This window comes from Amblyraja radiata, chromosome 15 (assembly GCF_010909765.2).
Source record: "Amblyraja radiata isolate CabotCenter1 chromosome 15, sAmbRad1.1.pri, whole genome shotgun sequence".
Taxonomy (NCBI): Eukaryota; Metazoa; Chordata; class Chondrichthyes; order Rajiformes; family Rajidae; genus Amblyraja; species Amblyraja radiata.
In genome coordinates, this window is record NC_045970.1 from 53625874 (window position 1) to 53649023 (window position 23150).

Consider the following 23150-nt stretch of genomic DNA (forward strand, 5'->3'; position numbering starts at 1 on the left):
TGTAACTACACTTTTTAAAGAAAGGAGGGAGAGCACTTTGTATCCTTCTTTGGGATAATATAACAGTGTGAATTGGTGATTGATGTTAGGCGTGAAATCGGTGGGGAAAGGGACTGTTTCCATGCAGTATCTTTCAATCGTTAAGACGAGTAACAGGCACGTGTATAATGGGAAGCTGTGTAAACCGAGGCAAAGGAAATACAAAATATTGCAACAGATTGATGGGAGGATATATACTGGAAGGGGCCAAATGACCTCCCTGTGTACATTTCACGCACAGACACATTTTCAGCAGAATACATTTATTAGTCACAAAGCTAGAATATTAAACTCCAGCCTTGTTTTTAACAGCCCAGTAATAGAATTAGAAATAACAGCAGAACAAACTTTGTCTTGGGTGTGATGAACATTAGCAGTAACCGCAGAGTCCAACACCAGTAGTCACTTGTGGGCTTGCAACTGGATTCAACGACAGTGATGGTTAAACATCGAACCAAAAACTTATTAGAATTTTCCCCTCAGTGTGAATGTGAACTGGGAGAGGCAAATGGTTTCTCCACGGTGTGAACTCGCTGATGGGTCATCAGGTGGGAAAATCGTGTGAATCCTTTCCCACACCCAGTGCAGATGAACGGCCTCTCCCCAGTGTGAACCCTCTGGTGTCTGAGTAATGTAGACGAATGAATGAATCCCTTCCCACACTCGGAACAGGTGAACGACCTTTCCCCGGTGTGAATTAGCTGGTGTTTTATCAAGATGCTCGACCGAGTGAATCCCTTCCCACACTCAGAGCAGGTAAATGGCCTCTCCCCAGTGTGAACTAGCTGGTGGGTTTTCATGCTGGAGAACTTGGTAAATCCCTTCCCACAAGTAGAGCAGGTGAACGGCCTCTCCCCAGTATGAACTCGCTGGTGTGTCAGTAGGTCAAATGATCCAATGAATCCCTTCCCACACACAGAGCAGGTAAACGGCCTCTCCCCCGTGTGAACCCGCAGATGTACCAGTAGCTCCGAAGATTGAATGAATCCCTTCCCACACTCAGAACAGGTGAACGGCCTCTCCCCAGTGTGAATTAGCTGGTGCCTCTTCAGATGGCATGCTTGAGTGAATCCCTTCCCACATTCAGAACAGGTGAACGACCTTTCCCCGGTGTGAATTAGCTGGTGTTTCATCAAGATGGTCGACCGAGTGAATCCTTTCCCACACTCAGAGCAGGTAAATGGCCTCTCCCCAGTGTGAACTCGCTGGTGGGTTTTCATGTTGGAGACCTTGGTAAATCCCTTCCCACAAGTAGAGCAGGTGAACGGCCTCTCCCCAGTGTGAACTCGCTGGTGTATCAGTAGGTCAGATGATCCAATGAACCCCTTCCCACACACAAAGCAGGTGAACGGCCTCTCCCCTGTGTGAACCCGCTGGTGTGTCAATAGCTCCGAAGATTGAACAAATCCCTTCCCACACTCAGAACAGGTGAACGGCCTCTCCCCAGTGTGAATTTGCTGGTGCTTCTTCAGATGGCGTGCTTGAGTGAATCCCTTCCCACACTCGGGACAGGTGAACGACCTTTCCCCGGTGTGAATTTGCTGGTGTTTCATCAAGGTGGACGACCGAGTGAATCCCTTCCCACACACAGAGCAGGTAAATGGCCTCTCCCCAGTGTGAACTCGCTCGTGGGTTTTCATCCTGGAGAACTTGGTAAATGCCTTTCCACAGGTAGAGCAGATGAACGGCCTCTCCTGAGTGTGAAGTCGCTGGTGTGTCAGGAGGTCAGATGATTGAATGAATCCCTTCCCACACTCAGAACAGACGAACGGCCTCTCCCCAGTATGAATTTGCTGGTGTATCAGCAGCTCTGAAGATTGAATGAATCCCTTCCCACACTCAGAACAGGTGAACGGCCTCGCCCCTGTATGAATCTGCTGGTGCCTCTTCAGATAGCGTGTTTGAGTGAATCCCTTCCCACAATCAGGACAGGCAAATGGTTTCTCCTTAGTGTGAACTCGTTGGTGGGCCACCAGTTGGGAGGTATCAGTGAACCCCCGTCCACACAGAGAGCAGATGAACGGCCTCTCCCCAGTGTGAACTCGCTGATGCCTCAGTAGCTCAGATGATCCAATGAATCCCTTCCCACACTCAGAACAGGTGAACGGCCTCTCACCGGTGTGAGTTTGTCGGTGTCGTTTCAGGTTGTAGGTTTGAGTGAATCCCTTCCCACAATCGGGACAGACAAATGGTTTCTCCACAGGATGAACCTGCTGGTGGGGCACCAGGTGGGAAGGTTCAGTGAATCCCTGCCCACACACAGAGCTGGGGAATAATTTCTCCATGCTGTGAATGCCTCTCACACATTCAGGTGCTGGTGAACTGAATGAGTTTCAGATTCCCGGACACAAATCCTCTGCTTGTGCTACCCTGTAAAAAGAGATTACAACAAACACTAATATGTAATGGTCAGTGTTTCAGACAAAGTAACTTTAGTCTCTAATGGTTTGCACTGACATCACACAGAGAGCGAGACTGAAACTAAGCAGGGGGATCAAACCCACATCTTTTCTCTGAGTTCCACATCAAAATTTGCTGACTTTCTTTCCGTCTGCAATGGAGTGGGTAATTTCTGCCAATCACCTGCCTAATATTTGGCCCAGATTTTCACTCCATCAATGACGGCAGCCTCACCTTTTGGGCAAGCCCCACATCACCACTATGAGCAACGCGACATTTCCGTGGCTGGTGCAAGAGTAAAGTCAAGAGTGAGTCATTTGTCATTGTGATACATTTGTCATATGTCCCAAAACAGAACAATGAAACCCTTACTTGAAGTAGCACAACAGATAGTGTTTGGTAAACTGTTGGGGACTGAAGGCAGATAAATCCCCAGGTCCTGCTGGTCTGCATCCCAGAGTACTTAAGGAGGTGGCCCTAGAAATTGTGGATGCATTGGTGATCATTTTCCAATGTTCTATGGACACTGGATCAGTTCCTGTGGACTGGAAGGTAGCTAACGTAACCCCACTTTTTAAGAAAGGAAGGTGAGAGGAAACAAAGTTAGCCTGACATCGGTAGTGGGGAAGCTGCTTGAGTCAGTTATTAAAGATGTAATAGCATCGCATTTGGAAAGCAGTGACAGGTTCGGTCAAAGTCAGCATGATTGCATGACAGAGAAATCACGCTTGACTAATCTTCTGGAATTTTTTGAGGATGTAACAAGTAGAATGGATATGGGAGAGCGAGTGGAAGTGATGTATCTGGACTTTCAAAAATCCCATACAGGAGATTAGTGTGTAAAATTAGAATACATGATATTGGGGGTAGAGTGAACTGTATCCACAAGCCGTGAGTGAGTGAACTATGAGTCCAGCAGCCGTGAGTGAGTGAACTGTGTGTCCAGCAGCCGTGAGTGAGTGAACTGTGAGTCCACAAGCCGTGACTGAGTGAACTGAGTCCACAAGCCGTGACTGAGTGAACTGTGAGTCCACAAGCCGTGACTGAGTGAACTGTGAGTCCACAAGCCGTGACTGAGTGAACTATGAGTCCACAAGCCGTGATTGAGTGAACTGTGTCCACAAGCCGTGAGTGAGAGAACTGTGAGTTCACAAGCCGTGACTTAGTGAACTGTGAGTCCACAAGCCGTGACTGAGTGAACTGTGAGTCCACAAGCCGTGAATGAGTGAACTGTGAGTCCAGGCCATGAGTGAGTGAACCGTGAGTCCACAAGCCGTGAGTGAACCGTGAGTCCACAAGCCGTGAGTGAACCGCGAGTCCACAAGCCGTGAGAGTGAATCGCGAGTCCACAAGCCGTGAGTGAGTGAACCGCGAGTCCACAAGTCGTGAGTGAACCGCGAGTCCACAAGCCGTGAGTGAATTACGAGTCCACAAGCCATGAGTGAACCGCGACTCCACAAGCCGTGAGTGAGTGAACCGTGAGTCCATAAGCCGTGACTGAGTGAACCGTGAGTCCACAAGCCGTGACTGAGTGAACCGTCTGTCCACGAGCCGTGACTGAGTGAACTGAATCTACAAGTCGTGAGTGAGTGAACTGTGAGTCCAGAAGCCATGAGTGAGTGAACTGTGAGTCCAGAAGCCGTGAGTGAGTGAACTGCGAGTCCAGAAGCCGTGAGTGAGTGAACTGTGAGTCCAGAAGCCGTGAGTGAGTGAACTGTGAGACCAGAAGCTGTGAGTCAGTGAACTGAGTCCAGAAGCCGCCCGGAGCGCGGAGCCTGCCCGATTGCTGCAAACTCAAGAACCTGGGAAGTGAGAGTGGGGGGATTGAGGGAGCTGGGTGCTGGCAGGGCTCACCACCCCCATCCCCCCCCCCCCCCCCCCCTCGGCGGTAGGCCACAGCAGCGGTAGGGCATGGCAGCGCTCCCCCACCGGCCCCTGCCTGAAGCCGTCCCCCTCTCCCGGCTACAGAAAGCTCCCGCCAGTCCCCACCTGAAGCCTCCCCGTCCCCAGCTGCAGGACTAGCCCAAGAATCCATATGGCCCACAATGTCCATAATAGCCCTCTGGAAACCAGTCCCTTCGGCCCACAACACCCATATTAGCCCTGCAGAAAGTCCCCACCCCCCTCCACTGGCCACCGCCTGAAGCCGTCCTCCCCCGGCTGCAGGACGCTTCCCCCTCTCCCACTGGCCCCCGACAGCCCCGCCTGATGCCGTGCCCCTCCCCAGGCTGCAGGACGCTACAAGAAAGAATGGACTGAATAAATCTCCTCTTTAACGTTTAAATTGTTATATTTTAAGAATTATTCACATTTTAAGCTTTAATAAATCCCTTTTCCACTTGCCATGCCCTTCAGCTGCACCTGCGCAGTAATACCTGCGTGTTCTACATCACAATGGGAACCCAACGGGAGGGAATGGCTGCGCCGCCGGAGAACCGCTAAGAGTGGTTGGGGGGGGATGGAGTGAGTGCGTGGGGGAGCGGAAGGCCAAGGTGCGGAGTGGGGGTTGAGGGGAGGAGGGGGGATCAGGGGCGTCACAACAGGAACCCGTCAGCCGTGTCTGTGCACTTGGGGGCTATGCGAGAGTGGTGGAATATTGGAATTGGTGGAGAGGTGGAATGTTGCGTTGGGGGACCAGGCCTTCCGTGTGAGAATGGAACCCAACGGGTCCCAATTAGTCTAGCAGCTCAATATATATATACGTATACAAAACAGACATACAAGTAAATAGTCAATGGTAGTGCAAAGGGAAAAATAATGGGCCGACGTTCTGAGCTTATTTGGAGATTGTCGCGTTTAAGAACCAGATGCTTGTGGAGAAACTGCTCCTGAACCTGGACGTTACCGTTTTCAGACTCTCTGGTAGACGGGGAATCTAAGCTTGCGCTTCCAGTGATGCTCTGCGTATCGGCAGTAAATCGCCGGCGGGGTATCCATGGCCGAATCTTTACCCACAACCCCACCGCGAGCCAGAAACCGGTCTATCCGTCAACGTGCTATCTTTGCGCACGCGCAGCCATGTCCGGCCGCCGTCAGCACCGTCACTGACGGGCGGGAAACTCCCTGGGGCCCGGGTGCGGAGGGAGAGGGGGAAGGACCGGCACCGTCCCCAGATGGGCGACCGTGTACCCGAGGATCGCACTGATTCTCCCCGCAGCTAGGGACCGCTCCTCAGACCGGGACTCGGTGCTGACTGACCCCGCTCCTACCTGCTGCCGATCCTCCGGATCTTTGCTCCGGACTCTTTTGTCCACTGACCGCATGCGCGCCTTGGCCACACCACTTCCGGCTATCTGCGCATGCGCGAGAGAGAGGGGGCAGATCCGAATGGGAGACGGAGAGACTGGACCGGCTGGGAGAAGGGGGTGAAAGACGTGCGTGTTTGTGTATTGCTCACAGATGTGTTTAGTTTAATATTCCGCGAGGAGCGCCAGGGTTTGCACGTTGGTTGGTTGTCCCCCCCCCCTCCAGCCTGGGGGGGTGGAAGGATTGTCCTACCGCTGGGGAGTTCCTGCAGAAACTGTGTGTCCAGGACCTGCAGTGAAGCCGCGATAGCGAGTTCCTCTCTCCTCATCCATCTCCACATCTCTCTTCCCGCCGCATCGCCTTTACCTGCGGACAGGTAACGGGGAACGGGTTCCTCGGGAGTTAGAGCAGAGTTGAGCTGGAGTTAGCGCTTCTTCTCCGCGCTGGCTGTAGGCCTGAGTCCGCCATTGCTCCGGGTCGGTGCCCCGTCAGTCCAGGGTCACAACCGAACATCTCCACCCGCCCCCGGGCAGGGATGGGACACTCGGGAGGCGACGGGGCCGGTAGTAAGACTACGCTCACAAATCTGCAGGAGAGGGGTGCGTGATTCGCCCCTGTATACTAATCTTGTATAACCCGGGAGGGCAGCCTGAGTGAGGTGGAACCCATACACCCAGGCTAAGGGGGTCCGGACCGTGATTCATTAGACTGTCACTGGTGAGATATCTGCATGGACCAGTGGAGAAGGGAGAACTAGTGTCGCTAACTCCAGTAGCGATTCAACAGCACTGGAGACCCAGTTCGATCCTGACTACGAATGAAACGCAGGTCTGTATACGCAGCAGCTCAGCTGCCGAGAATGTTTATCTCCGGTGACCTATGACCAGGGCATGCGCAGTCAGAATACCAAACTCGCTTATTAAACGCTGAAAGCTCACACAAACAAAATAGACGATTATTTGTGAACAACTTTACACCTACATGTTCCGGAATATTTTTCGATCAGACTCAGGAACCAAAGACCCCTTTCATACGCCGCACCAGCGCTATCACGTCCTAACTCTATCTTAATTGGTTATTGCCAATTAAGCTACTTCATATCCCCAAGGCTCCTATTAAATCTTTCCCCATCTCACCTTGGACCAATGTCCTCTGGTTCCTGATTCCTAGCCTGCTCAATCTCTCCCTATAGCTCAGGCTCTCGAGCCCTGGCAACACCCTCTTCTCTAAGGTACACAAAATTGCTGGGGAAACTCAGCGGGTGCAGCAGCATCTATGGAGCGAAGGAAATAGGCGACGTTTCGGGCCGAAACCCTTCTTCAGACTGATGGGGGGTGGAAAGAAAGAAGGAAAAGGGGAGGAGGAGGAGGAGCCCGAGGGCGGGCGGATGGGAGGGTGGGAGGAGACAGCTAGAGGGTTAAGGAAGGGGAGGAGACAGCAAGGGCTAGCCAAATTGGGAGAATTCAATGTTAATGCCATAAGGACGCAAAGTCCCCAGACGGAATATGAGGTGCTGTTCCTCCAATTTCCGCTGTTGCTCACTCTGGCAATGGAGGAGACCCAGGACAGAGAGGTCGGATTGGGAATGGGAGGGGGAGTTGAAGTGCTGAGCCACCGGGAGGTCAGGTAGGTTATTGCGGACTGAGCGGAGGTGTTCGGCGAAACGATCGCCCAACCTACGCTTGGTCTCACCGATGTAAATCAGCTGACATCTAGAGCAGCGGATGCAGTAGATGAGGTTGGAGGAGATACAGGTGAACCTTTGTCGCACCTGGAACGACTGCTTGGGACCTTGAATGGAGTCGAGGGGGGAGGTGAAGGGACAGGTGTTGCATTTCTTGCGGTTGCAACGGAAAGTGCCCGGGGAGGGGGTGGTGCGGGAGGGAAGGGAAGAATTGACGAGGGAGTTGCGGAGGGAGCGGTCTTTGCGGAAGGCAGACATGGGGGGAGATGGGAAGATGTGGTGAGTGGTGGGGTCACGTTGGAGGTGGCAGAAATGGCGGAGGATTATGTGTTGTATTTGCCGGCTGGGTGATACCTTTCACCCCACCAGCCGGCAAATACAACACATAATCCTCCGCCATCTCCAACGTGACCCCACCACTCGCCACATCTTCCCATCTCCCCCCATGTCTGCCTTCCGCAAAGACCGCTCCCTCCGCAACTCCCTCGTCAATCCTCCCACCCTCCCATCTGCCCGCCCTCGGGCTCCTCCTCCTCCTCCCCTTTTCCTTCTTTCTTTCCACCCCCCATCAGTCTGAAGAAGGGTTTCGGCCCGAAACGTCGCCTATTTCCTTCGCTCCATAGATGCTGCTGCACCCGCTGAGTTTACCCAGCAATTTTGTGTAGCTTCGATATTCCAGCATCTGCAGTCCCCTTTTGAGCACCCTCTTCTCTACTCCATTTACAGCTGGGCAACATCTTTTCTATCGCATGGTGACCAAAACTGAACATAATACTCTAACTGTGGTCTCCCAAACTCCCCAAATCTGTACTCAATATAGTTCCCAGCCCTTCTTCAAACTGAATGAATGCCTGCTGGACTCCAGGCAAACCCTCTTCACATACAGAGTGATAATCATTATAAATGTGTCCAGCGTTGGAGATAGTCACAGTGATGCAGCTGGTAGAGCTGCTGCCTTACAGGGCGAAGGACCCAGATTTGATCCTAACCTCGGGTGCTGTTTGTTTGGAGTTTGTACTTTTTTTCTGTGACCACATGGGTTCCCACTGGGCACTCCGATTTCTCCCACATCCCAAAGACATGCGGGTTTGCAGATTAATTGGCCTCAGTAAATTCCCCTTGTACAAAGAGAGTGAATGCAAAAGTGAGATAACATAGAACACTGGTTGATCGATGGTTGCCGTGGACACCATGGGCTAAAAGGGATACTGACTATGCTATATTTTTCAATGAACTTGAGATGAATAACAGGCATGCATTTAATAGGATATTCAGTAAACAAAGGAAAAAAATACAAGAATATTCCAACGGAGTGATCGGAGGATAAATACTGACAAGACACCAGATGGGCCGAATGGTATTTCTATGTACATTCCACGCAGAGACACCGTGTTTACAACAGATCACATTTATTCTCACAGACCCAAAATATTAAACTCCAACCCAGTTATAAAACTTACGAACAGCAGCCTACAAGCCCCAACTGTGCCCCGTGTTCATTCCTGGATGTGATGAACACCAGCAGTAACCGCAGAATCCAACAGCAGCAGTCACTTGTGGGACTTGCAACAGGATTCAGCAATTGTGACAGTTCAACACCAAACCAAAAACCTATTTAAACTTTCCCCCACAGTGTGAATGCACAGGTGTGTTCACTCAGATAATCAAGTGAATCCCTTCCCACACACTAAACAGGAGAATGCCCAGATTGAATTCTCTGGTGGGTCACCTGATTAGATTTACCAGTGAAATCCTACCCAGAGTTGGGAGAGGCAAATGATTTTTCCACAGCGTGAACTCGCTGGTGGGTCATCAGTTGGGAAAATTGTGTGAAACCCTTCCCACACTGAGAGCAAATGATCGGCCTCTCCCCGGTGTGAATTCTCTGATGTGTTATCATGCTGGAGAACTTGGTAAATCTCTGCCCACACTCAGTGCAAGTGAACGGCCTCTCCCCAGTGTGAACTCGCTGGTGTGTCAGCAGCTCAGATGATTGAATGAATCCCTTCCCGCACTCATAACACGTGAACGGCCTCTCTCCACTATGAATCTGCTGGTGCCTCTTCAGGTTGCATGCTCGTGTGAATCCCTTCCCACAATCAGGACAAGCAAATGGTTTCTCCAGAGTATGAACCTGTTGGTGTGTCACCAGGTGGGAAGATTGAGTGAATCCTTGCCCACACACAGAGCAGGTGAATGGCCTCTCCCCAGTGTGAACTCGCTGGTGTGTTATCATGTTGGCTAACTGAGTGAATTCCTTCCCGCACTCAGAACACGTGAACGGCTTCTCCCCATTATGAACACGTTGATGTCTTATCATGTTGGACAATTGGGTGAATTCCTTCCCACACTCAGAGCAGGAGAACGGCCTCTCCCCAGAGTGAATTTGCTGATGTGTTATCATGTTGGACAACTGAGTGAATTCCTTCCCACATTCAGAGCAGGAGAACGGCCTCTCCCCAGAGTGAATTTGCTGATGTGTTATCATGTTCGACAACCGAGTGAATTCTTTCCCACACTCAGAACAGGTGAATGGCCTCTCCCCAGTGTGAACTCGCTGGTGTCTCAGTAGCTCAGATGGTTGAATGAATCCCTTCCCACACTCAGAGCAGGTGAACGGCCTCTCCCCAGTGTGAATTAGCTGATGCCTCTTCAGCTGGCATGCTCGAGAGAATCCCTTCCCACAATCTAAACAGGCAAATGGTTTCTCCAGAGAGTGAACCCGTTGATGTGTAACAAGGTGGGAAGACTGGGTGAATCCTTGCCCACACACAGCGCAGGTGAACGGCCTCTCCCCAGTGTGAACTCGCTGATGCGTTATCATGTTGGACAAACGAGCAAATCCCTTCCCACACTCAGAACAGGTGAATGGCCTCTCCCCGGTGTGAATTTTCTGGTGTCTCTTCAGGCTGCATGCTTGAGTGAATCCCTTCCCACAATCAGGACATGCAAATTGTTTCTCCATTACGTTAACTTTCTGGTGGCCCTCTAGGTGGGAAGATCAAGTGAATCCTTGCCCACATTGGTGGATAAATTCTCCATGCAGTGAACTCATGGGCTGACACAGTGAATCCCTCCCACACATTCAGGTCCTGGTTAACTGTCGGCACTGCAGATCTGATGGGTTGAGTTTGAGGATCCTGTGCTCAAATCATCTGCTTGTTCTACCCTGTTAAAAGATGGACAATATTAGTCACTGGTGATCCACACCTAGATGACGTTTACGGGTAGACGATGAGTCCTTTTAACAAGACGCAAAGTGCTGGATTATCGCAGCAGGTCAGGCAGCATCTCTGGGGATGGGTGATGTTTCGGGTCGGGACCCTTCTGCTGGCCGGCTGCATTACCCCAGCAGTTTGTGTCCATCTTTGTTCAGCAGCACCTGCGGTTCCTTGTATCTACTTTCTGCTCGGCAGGAAATCGCCGGTGTGTTGCCCATGGCCGCATGTTTACCCACGGGCGGGAAATTCCCCGGGGCCCAGGTGCGGAGGGAGAGGGGGAAGGACCGGCCCCGTCCCAAGGTGGTGTGTCCCCGAGGGCAGCCGGAGGCCGCTCCTCAGGCCGGGCCTCGGTGCTGACTGATCCCGCTCCTACCCGCCGCCGATCCTCCGGAGTCTTTTATCCACGGACCGCATGCGCGCCTTGGCACTCTAGTATCTTTGGGCAGCACCACTTCCGGGGCTCTGAGCGCCTGCGCGCTTGGTATCGTCTGCAACAAAGACCTTAAGATCTTTGTTCTGCAACATAGGGCGAGTTCTGGGGCGCGGAGGTTTCTGGGCAATAAGGTCGCCATAGAAATAATCTGAAATCACCGGCCCAGCGTTCCCCAATGTTTACCAGTGATTCCGTGTTTTCTTGCGGAGACGTAGCAAGCAATGTTAAGCATGCTCTCAAAAGCAAGATACCACTGAATCTGTGTAAGAAGGAACTACAGGTTCTGGTTTAAACCGAAGATAGACACAAAAAGCTGGAATATCTCAGCGGGACAGACAGCATCTCTGGAGAGAAGGAATGGGTGACATTTCGGGTCGGATCTGAAGAAGGGTCTCGACCCGAAACGTCACCCATTCCTTCTCTCCAGAGATGCTGCTAGTCTCGCTGAGTGACTCCAGCTTTTTTTGTATAAGGCGCTGGTCAGGCCCCATATCTGAGGAAGGGTGTGCTGGCTCTGGAGAGGGCCCAGAGGAGGTTTACAAGAATGATTAGGTTAGCATATGATGAGTGTTTGACAGCACTGGGCCTCTACTCGCTGGAGTTTAGAAGGTTGAGGAGGGACCTCATTGAACCTTACAGAATAATGAGAGGCATAGATAGAGTGGATGTGGAAATTATGTTTCCACTGGCGGGAGAGTCTCGGACCAGAGGTCGTAGCCTCAGAATTAAAGCGGAGCACCAAGGCAAATAACATGTATGTGAATACTTGGCCAATAAACTTACTTACTTACTTATCTGGACTACAGTCACACCAGCGAACTGGGGAGAGGCCGGCCATTCACATAATCTGTGTGTGGGAAGGGATTCGCTCAATCTTCCAATCTGGTGATCCATCAAGGAGTATATACTGGGGGCAAAGTTGAAATAAACTGTTTGCTGTTTGCTGAAGTGACTGCAGGTGTTGGACTGTGCGGTTAATGCTGCAGCTTATCATGTCTAGGGTTGCCTTGTCACTGGCCACAGTTAGGGTTTGTTTGTTTTGCCGATGTTAGTAATTGTTATGGGTGAGCTGGTGATCCATATTCTGGGTCTGTGACATCCATATTCTGGGTCCTTGTCTCTGTAACACAATCAATCTACTTGGAGAGCCTCACCTCATTCTTACTTCCCGCAGCACAATGTCCCTGCGAATACTGTCAGTATCACAGTGGGAGGCCATTAATATTATGAGAATATTTTCTGTTGGCAATTTTGCAAGGATAGCCAAGGTAATGTGCAGTCTTTAATATGATTAGCTTGTAACAAAAATAAACTTGTAGCTATTACAGACTTTATTTTTCATGGGGAAGCTTGTTATTGCGGGTGGTAAACTCTCTCTCCCCTTAACCCCTTTTCCTATCGACACAATTTTCTACAGCAGGAGGTTTCTAACAATCGCAACTGTTGCAGAAACACAGTTTTTCGGTTCACATTTCTCACACCTTTAAGTGTTTAAATGAGGCCCCTAGTGGTTTTCTAAAAATCCAAATAAACAACATCCAATGTCTCTTCTTTGTCTATTCCACTTGTTACCTCCTCAAAATATTCCAACAGATTTGTCAGTCGAGTTCTCCCGGGTATTGCATCCAGTGCCTTCAAGGCGGCTGCAGTGGGCACCCCCAGGATGCAGAGGCGGTTGGGTGGGGAGAGGGACGTTGGTTCATGGGCTGGGTTAGTGGAGGGCGACGGAGGAGGCTCGGCAGTATCTTGTCTTTTAGCTCGCTCCCTTCTTAAGCCACTCTCCCAGCCAATATCTATGGCCAACCAAGCTTATATTCACTGGAATTAAGGAGGAGAGGGAATCTTGTGGAAACATAAAATTCTTAAGGGATTGGACAGGCTGAAGAAGGGTCTCGACCCGAAACGTCACCCATTCCTTCTCTCCAGAGATGCTGCCTGTCCCGCTGAGTTACTCTAGCATTTTGTGTCTACCTTAAAACCAGGGGTCACAGTTTAAGAAATAAGGGGTAAACCACTTAGGACTGAGACGAGGAAAAACGTTTTCACCCAGAGAGTTGTGAATCTGTGGAATTTTCTGCCACAGAAGGCAGTGGGAGTCGATTCACTGGATGTTTTCAAGAGAGGGTTAGATATAGCTCATAGGACTAACGGAATCACGGGGTATGGTGAGAAAGCATAGAAACATAGAAAATCGGTGCAGGAGGAGGCCATTCGGCCCTTCGAGCCAGCACCGCCATTCATTGTGATCATGGCTGATCGTCCCCTATCAATAACCCGTGCCTGCCTTCTCCCCATATCCCTTGACTCCACTAGCCCCTAGAGCTCTATCTAACTCTCTCTTAAATCCATCCAGTGACTTGGCCTCCACTCCCCTCTGTGGCAGGGAATTCCACAAATTCACAACTCTCTGGGTGAAAAAGTTTCTCCTCACCTCAGTCTTAAATTACCTCCCCTTTATTCTAAGACTGTGGCCCCTGGTTCTGGACTCGCCCAACATTGGGAACATTTTTCCTGCATCTAGCAGGAAGGGGTACTGATTTGGATGATCAGCCATGGTCATATTGAAAGGCGGTGCTGTTCCAAAGGGCCGAATGCCCTACTCCTGCATCTATTTTCTATGTTTCTATCCTCCCATTACTCTGTTGGAATATATTTGTATTTATTTTTCCCTTGTTCACTCAGCTTTCCATTGAATGCACGCCTGTTATTCATCTCAGCATGCAAATATGCCCTTTTGGCCCCTATTCTTTCTGCTCCCCATCCAGTTCCACCTACGTTTCACCCCCACACTCCTCCCACTAGGTTCCCGATCTCTGCCTTCCACTATTCCCATCTGCCAAAGATAGACACAAAATGCTGGAGTAACAGCGGGGCAGGCAGCATCTCTGTAGAGAAGGAATGGGTGACATATCGGGTCGAGACCCTTCAGAATGCTATCAGGGGAGGGGTCGGGAAAAATATTTGTCCCACCCCCTCTCCTGACATCAGTCTGAAGAAGGGTCTCGACCCGAAATATCACTCAATCCTTATCCCCACAGATGCTGCCTGACCTGCTGAGTTACTCCAGCACTTTGTGTCTACCACTGGGTTGTAAGCTATCCAATGCAAAATCAAGTCAAGTCAAGTTTATTCGTCACATACACATAAGAGATGTGCAGTGAAATGGAAAGTGGCAATGCTCGCGGACTTTGTTCAAAAAAACAAACAAACAACCAGACAAACTACAAACAGAATGAAACAGAATCACATATTCTTTTACATATTAAATATTGTGGGCGGAAGGGAAAAGGGAAAAAAACAGCAATTTAAAAAAAAGCAGTAAAGTTAGTCCCTGGTGTTGTATCTCCCAATTTTCGTGTGGCTGCGGGAGGCCCTGGAGAGAAATATCGGTTTGGGATGGGGACTTCAAGTGGTTAGGTTACAGATCATTTTCATGGCGCCCTCTTTACCCAGAAACCTCCGCGCCCCTGAACTCGCCCTATGTTGCAGCCGATACCAAGCGCGCAGGCGCGGGGAGCCGGAAGTGGGTGCGGCCAAGGCGCGCATGCGGTCAATGGACAAAAGACTCCGGAGGATCGGCGGCGGGTAGGAGCGGGGATCCGGGCGCGGGATCAGTCAACACCGAGGCCCGGCCTGAGGAGCGGCCCCCGGCTGCGGGGAGAATCGGTGCGGTCCCCGGCGGCGTGAGCGCATCGAATGCACGGCGGCGGATAGACCGGTTTCTCGCTCCCGGGGGCTTGTGGGCAAAGAGGCGGCCATGGGTAACACGCCGGCGCTTCACTGCCGATCCGTAGAGGGTTTTTGAGAGCGCAAACCTGGATCTCCCTGCCTACCAGAGAGTAGCGCAGCCGCTCAGGAGAAGGGTCCAGACCCGAGACATCACTTATCCATGTTCTCCAGAGATGCTGCCTTAGTCCATCACTTTTGCGACTTTCTTTGCAAGCATCTGCAGTTACTTGTTGCAGGAGATCGGCGGCAGGTATGAGCGGGGATCCGGATGAAAATTAAATTGTCTGGAACAGTAGGTAGACAAAAATGCTGGAGAAACTCAGCGGGTGTGGCAGCATCTATGGAGCGAAGGAATAGGTAACGTTTCGGGTCGAAACCCTTTTTCAGACTGATGTGGGGATGGTGGCGGGAAGAAGAAATGAAGAGCCGGAGAGACGCTGAGGGTGAGCAGGGAAGGGGAGGGAGAAAGCAAGGTCTACCTGAAATTGGAGAAGTCAATGTTCATACCGCAAGTGTGTAAACTACCCAAGCGAAATATGAGGTGCTGCACCTCCTTCCTGGGACTTGTCTGAAACATTTATCTTTAACTATTATTTTAATTGTAACCTCTTTTTACAGGATAAAACAAGCAGAGTGTTTGTGTACCCGAATCTCAAATCTATTCAGTTCACCAGCATTTGAACGCGTGGGACGGATTCACTGTGTCAGCTGAGCCTACGAGACGCCAGAGAGTTCATAGCATGGAGACATTATCCACCAGCTCCCAGTGTGGGCAGGGATTCGCTCAATCTCCCCACCTGGTAACTCTCCAGCAAGACCAGGCTGTGGAGAGACCATTTACATGTCCTAATTGTGGGCAGGAATTCACTCAAGCGTGGAACATGAAGAGACACCAGCAAATTCACACCGGGGAAAGGCCATTCACCTGCTCTGAGTGTGGGAAGGGATTCTCTAATTCTTCCAATCTTATGGCCCACCAGCGGGTTCACACTGGGGAGAAACCGTACATCTGTCCTACCTGTGGAAAGGCATTCACTTGGTTACGGTCCCTGGTGGTCCACCAACAAGGTCCCCCTGGGGAGAAGCAATTTACCTGCTCCGACTGTGGGAAGGGATTTCACCACTTATCTGGTCTGCGGACACACCAGCGGATTCACACTGGGGAGAGGCCATTCACCTGTTCTGACTGTGGCAAGGGATTCACTCAATCATCTGGTCTACGGACACACCAGCGGATTCACACTGGGGAGAGGCCATTTATTTGTTCTGAGTGTGGCAAGGGATTTACACAATTTATTCGACTTCAGTTACACCAGCGAGTTCACACTGGGGAGAGGCCATTCACCTGTTCTGAGTGTGGGAAGGCATTTACTCAATCATCGAACCTCAGGGCACACTATCAAATTCACACTGGGGAGAAGCCATTTACCTGCTCTGAGTGTGGGAGGGGATTTACTCAATTATCTGTACTACAGAAACACCAGCGACTTCATGCTGGGGAGAGGCCGATTACCTGCTCTGAGTGTGGGAAGGGATTCATTGACTCATCGGCTTTGCAGATACACCAGAGAATTCACATGGAGGTGGGGCCATTCACTTGTTCAGAGTGTGGGAAGGGATTCACTCATTCATCTGTATTACAGAGACATCACAGAATTCACACCGGAGAGAGGCCATTCACCTGTTCTGAGTGCGGGAAGGGATTCACTCAAGCAAGCAACCTGAAGAGGCACCTGCTAATTCACACCGGGGAGAAGCCGTTCACCTGCTCTGAGTGTGGGAAGGGATTTACTGAATTATCTGGACTGCAGATACACCAGCGGATTCACACTGGGGAGAAGCCATTCGCCTGTTCGGAGTGTGGGAAGAGATTTACTGATTTATCTGGACTGCAGAAACACCAGCGGAGTCACACCGGGGAGAGGCCGTACATCTGCTCTGAGTGTGGGAAGAGATTCATTCATTCATCTGCGTTACAGAGACACTACAGAATTCACACCGAGGACAAGCCATTCACCTGTTGTGAGTGTGGGAAGGGATTCATTCAAGCATGCAACTTGAAGAGGCACCAGCTAACTCACAACGGGGAGAGGCCGTTCACCTGCTCTGCGTGTGGGAAGGGATTCACCCATTCATCTGCGTTACAGAGGCACCTCAGAATTCACACCGGGGAGAAGCCATTCACCTGCTCTGAGTGTGGGAAGGGATTCAGTCAATCATCTGCATTACTGGCTCACCAGAAGATTCACACTGTGGACAGGCTATTCACCTGTTCTGAGTGTGGGAAGGGATTCATTCAATTATCCAAGCTACAGGCACACCAGCTAATACACACGAGGGAGAGGCAATTTATTTGTTCCGTGTGTGGGAAGGGATTTCTATATTTTTCTCGCCTACAAACACACAAACTAATTCATACCGGGGAGAGGCCGTTCACATGATCTGTGTGTGGGAAGGGATTTACTCAATTATCTGGGCTACAAACACACCAGCGAATTCACACTGGGGAGAGGCCGTTCACCTGCTCTGAGTGTGGGAAGGGATTCACTCAATCTTCCCACCTGGTGACCCATCAGGGAATTCACAGCGTGGATAAATCATTTGCCTCTTCCAACTGTGGGTAGGATTTCATTCGTAAATCTAACCTGATGACCCACCAGAGAATTCATGCTGGGGAGAAGCCATTCACCTGTGTTGTGCCTGGGAAGGGATTCATGTGAATATCTGGACTATTGGCACACCAACTCATTCACACTGAGTGGAAAGTTGAAATACATTTTTTGTTTTGATGTTAGTGCTGATGTTCTTAATACAAAGGACTGAACCCTGGTCCCTGGGCAAAGTTTGTACTGCTGATGTCAGTAACTTGATTAACTGGGCTGGAGTTTAATATCCTGAGTCTGTGATAAATAAATGTGTTTTGTTGTAAACCCTGCGTTGTTCTGCCTGCAATGTACATGGAGAGGTTGTTCAGTCAATCTGTTCGCCATATTTCACCACAGAGATAAAAATTACCTTGTCTTAAAAACTGTCTAAGAAAGAACTGCAGATGCTGGAAAAATCGAAGGTAGACAAATATGCTGGAGAAACTCAGCGGGTGAGGCAGCATCTATGGAGAGAAGGAATAGTAGACGTTTCGGTTCGAGGCCCTTCTTCAGACTGATGTGAGGGAGGGGTTGGAAAAAGAAAGGAAGAGGCAGAGACAATAGGCTTGTGGGAGAGCTGGGAAGGGGAGGGGAAGGAGGGAGAAAGCAAGGATTGCCTGAAATTGGAGAAATCATGAGGTGCTGTTCCTCCAATTTGTGCTGGGCCTCACACTGGCAATGGCGGAGGCCCAGGACAAAAAGGTTGGATTCAGAGTGGGAGGGGGAGTTGAAGTGCTGAGCCACCGGGAGATCAGGTTGGTTAACATAGAAACATAGAAAATAGGTGCAGGAGTAGGCCATTCAGCCCTTCGAGCCTGCACCGCCATTCAATATGATCATGGCTGATCATCCAACTCAGTATCCTGTACCTGCCCTCTCCATACCCCCTGATCCCATTAGCCACAAGGGCCACATCTAACTCCCTGTTAAATATAGCCAATATAACCATATAACAATTCCAGCACGGAAACAGGCCATCTCGGCCCTACAAGTCCGTGCCGAACAATTATTTTCCCTTAGTCCCACCTTCCTGCACTCATACCATAACCCTCCATTCCCTTCTCATCCATATGCCTATCCAATTTAATTTTAAATGATACCATCGAACCTGCCTCCACCACTTCCACTGGAAGCTCATTCCACACCGCTACCACTCTCTGAGTAAAGAAGTTCCCCCTCATGTTACCCCTAAACTTCTGTACCTTAATTCTGAAGTCATGTCCTCTAGTTTGAATCTTCCCTATTCTCAAAGGGAAAAGCTTGTCCACATCAACTCTGTCTATCCCTCTCATCATTTTAAAGACATCTATCAAGTCCCCCCTTAACCTTCTGCGCTCCAGAGAATAAAGACCTAACTTATTCAACCTTTCTCTGTAACTTAGTTGTTGAAACCCAGGCAACATTCTAGTAAATCTCCTCTGTACTCTCTCTATTTTGTTGACATCCTTCCTATAATTGGGCGACCAAAATTGTACACCGTACGCCAGATGTGGTCTCACCAATGCCTTGTACAATTTTAACATTACATCCCAGCTTCTATACTCAATGCTCTGATTTATAAAGGCTAGCATACCAAAAGCTTTCTTTACCACCCTATCTATATGAGATTCCACCTTCAAGGAACTATGCACGGTTATTCCCAGATCCCTCTGTTCAACTGTATTCTTCAATTCCCTGCCATTTACCATGTACGTCCTATTTTGATTTGTCCTGCCAAGGTGTAGCACCTCACATTTATCAGCATTAAACTCCATCTGCCATCTTTCAGCCCATTCTTCCAAATGGCCTAAATCACTCTGTAGACTTTGGAAATCCTCTTCATTATCCACAACACCCCCTATCTTGGTATCATCTGCATACTTACTAATCCATTTTACCACACCTTCATCCAGATCATTGATGTACATGACAAACAACAAAGGACCCAACACAGATCCCTGAGGTTAGTGCGAAATGAGTGGAGGTGTTGGGCGAAGCGATCGCCAAGCCTGCTCTTGGTCTCACCGATGTAGAGAAGTTGACACCTGGAACAGCGGATGCAGTAGATGAGATTGGAGGAGGTGCAGGTGAACCTCTGCCTCACCTGGAAAGATTGGTTGGGTCTTTGGATGGAGTCGATGGGGGAGGTAAAACAACAAGTGTAGCATTTCCTGCGGTTGCAAGGGAAAGTACCAGAGAAGGGGTGGTTTGGGTGGGAAGGGACGATTGACCAGGGAGTTACAGAGGGAACGGTCTCTGCGGAAAGCAGAAAGGAGAGGAGATGGGAAGATGTGGCAAGTGGTGGCGGAAATGTGGGAGGATCATATGTTTTATGCGACGGCTAGTAGGGTGGAAGTTGAGGACAAGGGGGACTCTGTCCTTGTTACGAGTAGGGGGGATGGGGAGTGAGACCGGAGCTGCGGGATATAAAAGAGACACTGGTGAGAGCCTCATCTATATATATATTATATATATATATATTACTAAATCTCTGATCTTGACCGCTTTTGGCTGACTGCTGTGATTTCCGAGAGAACGGCGCCACCTACGGACGTCATTTTTGGCCACCTCGCTCAGAGCCCCCCTCCGCCGTATGAGTGCGGAGGATTTTTTCCGTCGATGAAAAATGAGAGATATTAATGTTTTTACAAAATTCCCCATTCTCTCTGCTGCCCCCGCTGGCGGCAGGGGGAGGGACTATAAAACCAGGAAGTGTCGTGCCTCACTCGGTCTCTGCCAGACCTAGGAAGCGAGAGGGCCTGGCAGAGACTGAGCTGCGAATAACACTGAACGCACGTCTACTCCACAGTGAGTCCCCTAGATGCAGCTGTAAAGCCCTTTTTTAAAAGTTTGTGTTCACAAAATGAATTTTGGTTGTCGGGTGTCTGCAGCCCAATTGTTTGCCTCGCCTTTTTTAGCAGGTTTGTGTTCACAAAATGAATTTTGGTTGTCGGGTGGCTGCAGCCCAATTGTTTGCCTCGGATTTTAAAATCGTTGCAACAGTTGGATGCCTGCCCAAGCATCCATACAGCCCACAATGTCTATACTAGCCCTCTGGAAACCAGTACCCTCGGCCCGCAACACCCATACTAGCGCAACAGACAGCTCCCCCCCACTGGTGAACAGTATTGGAATTGGTGGAGATGTGGAATATTGTGTTGGTGACCAGCCCTCCCGTGTGATGCTGGGACCCAACGGAGTGATCTTTAACTAACTGATCTTTAACTATTAATTTTATTGGAACCTCTTTTTACAGGATAGGATACGCAGAGTTTTTGTGTACCAAAATCTCAAGTTGGTTCAGGTCAACAGCACCTCAACGCGGGAGGGATTGACTGTGTCGACTGAGCCGACGAGCGCCAGAATGGATAAATTATTCACCACATCTGAGCCAGGCAGGGATTCAGCCAAAACTACTGCTGGAAAACCACAGTGAATGTTTTCATGCCATGAAATGATTTGGTTTTCACAAATAATTTAACATATCGCTTGAGGGAGCTTACCGTGTAAAATTGTCTGCTGAGACTCCTCACAATACTTCAAGTGGCTGTTTTGGTGAAACGCTGAGCCGGTGATTACAGATCGTGTCCATGGCGCCCTTGTTACCCACAAACCTCCGCGCCCCAGAACTCTCCCTATGTTGCAGGCGATACCAAGCGCGCAGGCGCGGAGACCCAGAAGCGGCGCCGCTATAAGATCTTTGGTGCGGCGAAGTCGCGCATGCGGACAGGAGACTCCGGAGGATCGGCGGCGGGTAGGAGCGGGGATCCGGGCGCGGGATCAGTCAACACCGAGGCCCGGCCTGAGGAGCGGTCCCCGGCTGCGGGGAGAATCGGTGCGGTCCCCGGGGACCCGGTGACCCGTCACGTGCTGGTCCTTCTCCTCTCCCTCCGGGCCCCGGGGAGTTTCCCGCCCATCAGTGACGCTGCTGACGGCGGCCGAACCAGGCGACGCATGCGCAACGATTGCACGGTGACGGATAGACCGGTTTCTGGCTCGCGGGGTGTTGTGGGTAAAGACAGGGCCATTGGTAACACGGTTACCAAGAAGGGTTTCGGCCCGAAACGTCACCTATTTCCTTCGCTCCATAGATGCTGCTGCACCCGCTGAGTATCTCCACCATTTTTGTGTACCTGCCATTGGTAACACACCTGCTCTTCACTGCCGATCCGTAGAGGGTGTTCGGCAGCGCAAAACATGGATTCCCCGGCCCCCAAAGGGTCTGATCGGTCGATACAAGGAACTGCGGATGCGGCTAAAGGGAAAAAGACAAAAACATATATCTTTTTTAAAAGGACTGGACAAGCTAGATGCAGGAAAAATGTTCTCAATTTTGGGGGAGTCCATAACCAGGGGCCACAGTCTAAGACTAAAGGGGAGGCCATTTAAAACTGATGGGGAAAAAACGTTTTCACCCAGAGAGTTGTGAATTTGTGGAATCCTTTGCCACAGAAGGCAGTGGAGGCCAATAAGAGAGTTCGGTATTCCAAAAAACACAAGGAATCATGGGAGTTGTCAATGGTCATTCCTCGCTGTCACGGCGTGGTAACATATTTCACCATAGAGACAAAAATCACCTTGCCTGAAACACTGATCTTTACTTATTAATTTTATTGGAACTTCTTTTTACAGGATGGAACAGGCAGAGCATTTGTTTACGGGATTCTCAAACGGAGTCACTATGTCAACTTAGCCGACCAGACACCAGATAGTTCACAGCATGGATAAATTATTCACCAGCTCGCAGTGTGGGCAGGGATTCACTCAATCTTCCCAACAGGTGGCCCACCAGCAAGATCAAACTGTGGTGAAACCACTTGCCTGTTCCGATTGTGGGAATGGATCCACTCAAGCAAGCTATCTGAAGGGACACCAGCAAATTCACACTGGGGAGAGGCCGTTCGCCTGCTCCGAGTGTGCAAAGAGGTTCACTAATTCTTCCAATCTGGTGGCCCACCAACGGATTCACACTGGAGAGAAACCATTTGCCTGTCCCGATTGTGGGAAGGCATTCACTCGAGCAATCGACCTCCGAAGGCACCATCAATTCCACACCGGAGAGAGGCCGTTCATATGTTCTGAGTGTGGGAAGGGATACATTCAATCCACTGAGCTACTGAGACACCAGCAGGTTCACACTGGGGACAGGCCGTTCACCTGTTGTGAGTGTGGGAAGGGATTCCTTCAAGCATGCAACCTGAAGAGGCACCAGCTAACTCACACCGGGGAGTGGCCATTCACCTGCTCTGAGTGTGGGAAGGGATTCCCTAATTCATATGAGTTACAGCGGCACTTCAGAATTCACACCAGGGAAAAGCCATTCACCTGCTCTGAGTGTGGGAAGGGATTCACTCGATCTTCCCACCTGGGGACCCATCAGCGAATTCACACTGGGGAGAGGCCGTTCACCTGCCCTGAGTGTGGGAAGGGATTCACTCAATCTTCCCACCTGGGGTCCCATCAGCGAATTCACAGCGTGCATAAATCATTTGCCTCTTCCAACTATGGGTAGGATTTCATTTGTAAATCTAACCTGGTGACCCACCAGGGAATTCATTCTGGGTAGAAGCCATTCACCTGTCTTGTGCCTGGGAAGGGATTCATTTGAATATCTGGGCTATTGGCACTGAGTGGAAAGTTGAAATACAATTTTTATTTTGATGTTAGTGCTGATGTTTGTTACACATAGGACTGAACCCTGGTCGCTGGGCAAAGCTTGTACTGATGTCAGTAACTTGATGAACTGGACTGGAGTTTAATGTCCTGAGTCTGTG

At 50.2% G+C, this 23150-nt stretch overlaps 3 protein-coding genes and 1 pseudogene across 6 annotated transcripts in view; 2 read left to right on the plus strand and 2 right to left on the minus strand.

Annotated features, from left to right (window-relative positions):
• Positions 1 to 285: 285 nt before the first annotated feature.
• LOC116981518 (gastrula zinc finger protein XlCGF57.1-like) lies at positions 286 to 5739 on the minus strand. 3 transcript variants are annotated; one of them, XM_033034580.1, is made up of 2 exons: positions 5649 to 5739; positions 286 to 2409 (listed from the first exon to the last, which is right to left on the minus strand). In XM_033034580.1, the coding sequence occupies exon 2, from the start codon at positions 2322 to 2324 to the stop codon at positions 519 to 521; it is 1806 nt and encodes a 601-aa protein (XP_032890471.1). In that variant the 5' UTR covers positions 2325 to 2409; positions 5649 to 5739; the 3' UTR covers positions 286 to 518. The 3 variants fall into 3 exon arrangements, with proteins under 3 accessions (XP_032890471.1, XP_032890473.1, XP_032890472.1); XM_033034582.1 differs by having other exon boundaries at positions 5638 to 5729; XM_033034581.1 differs by lacking the exon at positions 5649 to 5739 and adding an exon at positions 2812 to 2927.
• Positions 5740 to 8614: 2875 nt separating this feature from the next.
• LOC116981534 (gastrula zinc finger protein XlCGF8.2DB-like) lies at positions 8615 to 11028 on the minus strand. Of its 2 annotated transcripts, XM_033034619.1 has the most exons (2): positions 9774 to 11028; positions 8615 to 9689 (listed from the first exon to the last, which is right to left on the minus strand). In XM_033034619.1, the coding sequence occupies exons 1-2, from the start codon at positions 10332 to 10334 to the stop codon at positions 9123 to 9125; spliced, it is 1128 nt and encodes a 375-aa protein (XP_032890510.1). In that variant the 5' UTR covers positions 10335 to 11028; the 3' UTR covers positions 8615 to 9122. The 2 variants fall into 2 exon arrangements, with proteins under 2 accessions (XP_032890510.1, XP_032890509.1); XM_033034618.1 differs by having other exon boundaries at positions 8615 to 10973.
• A 3526-nt stretch (positions 11029 to 14554) lies between these two features.
• On the plus strand, positions 14555 to 22891 carry LOC116981455 (annotated as a pseudogene).
• The window catches only part of LOC116981552 (gastrula zinc finger protein XlCGF7.1-like), a 28051-nt gene continuing 22982 nt past the window's right edge, over positions 18082 to 23150 (plus strand). The window contains exon 1 of the mRNA XM_033034657.1: positions 18082 to 18099. The gene's annotated coding sequence lies outside the window, so the exon portion shown is untranslated. The remainder of the gene's footprint in view (positions 18100 to 23150) is intronic.

What these genes read in the sequence shown, in the direction of transcription:
- LOC116981518 (XM_033034580.1), bottom strand. Translation starts at nt 2,324, where the DNA reads ATGGAGAAATTATTCCCCAGCTCTGTGTGTGGGCAGGGATTCACTGAA.
- LOC116981534 (XM_033034618.1), bottom strand. Translation starts at nt 10,334, where the DNA reads ATGGAGAAACAATTTGCATGTCCTGATTGTGGGAAGGGATTCACTCAA.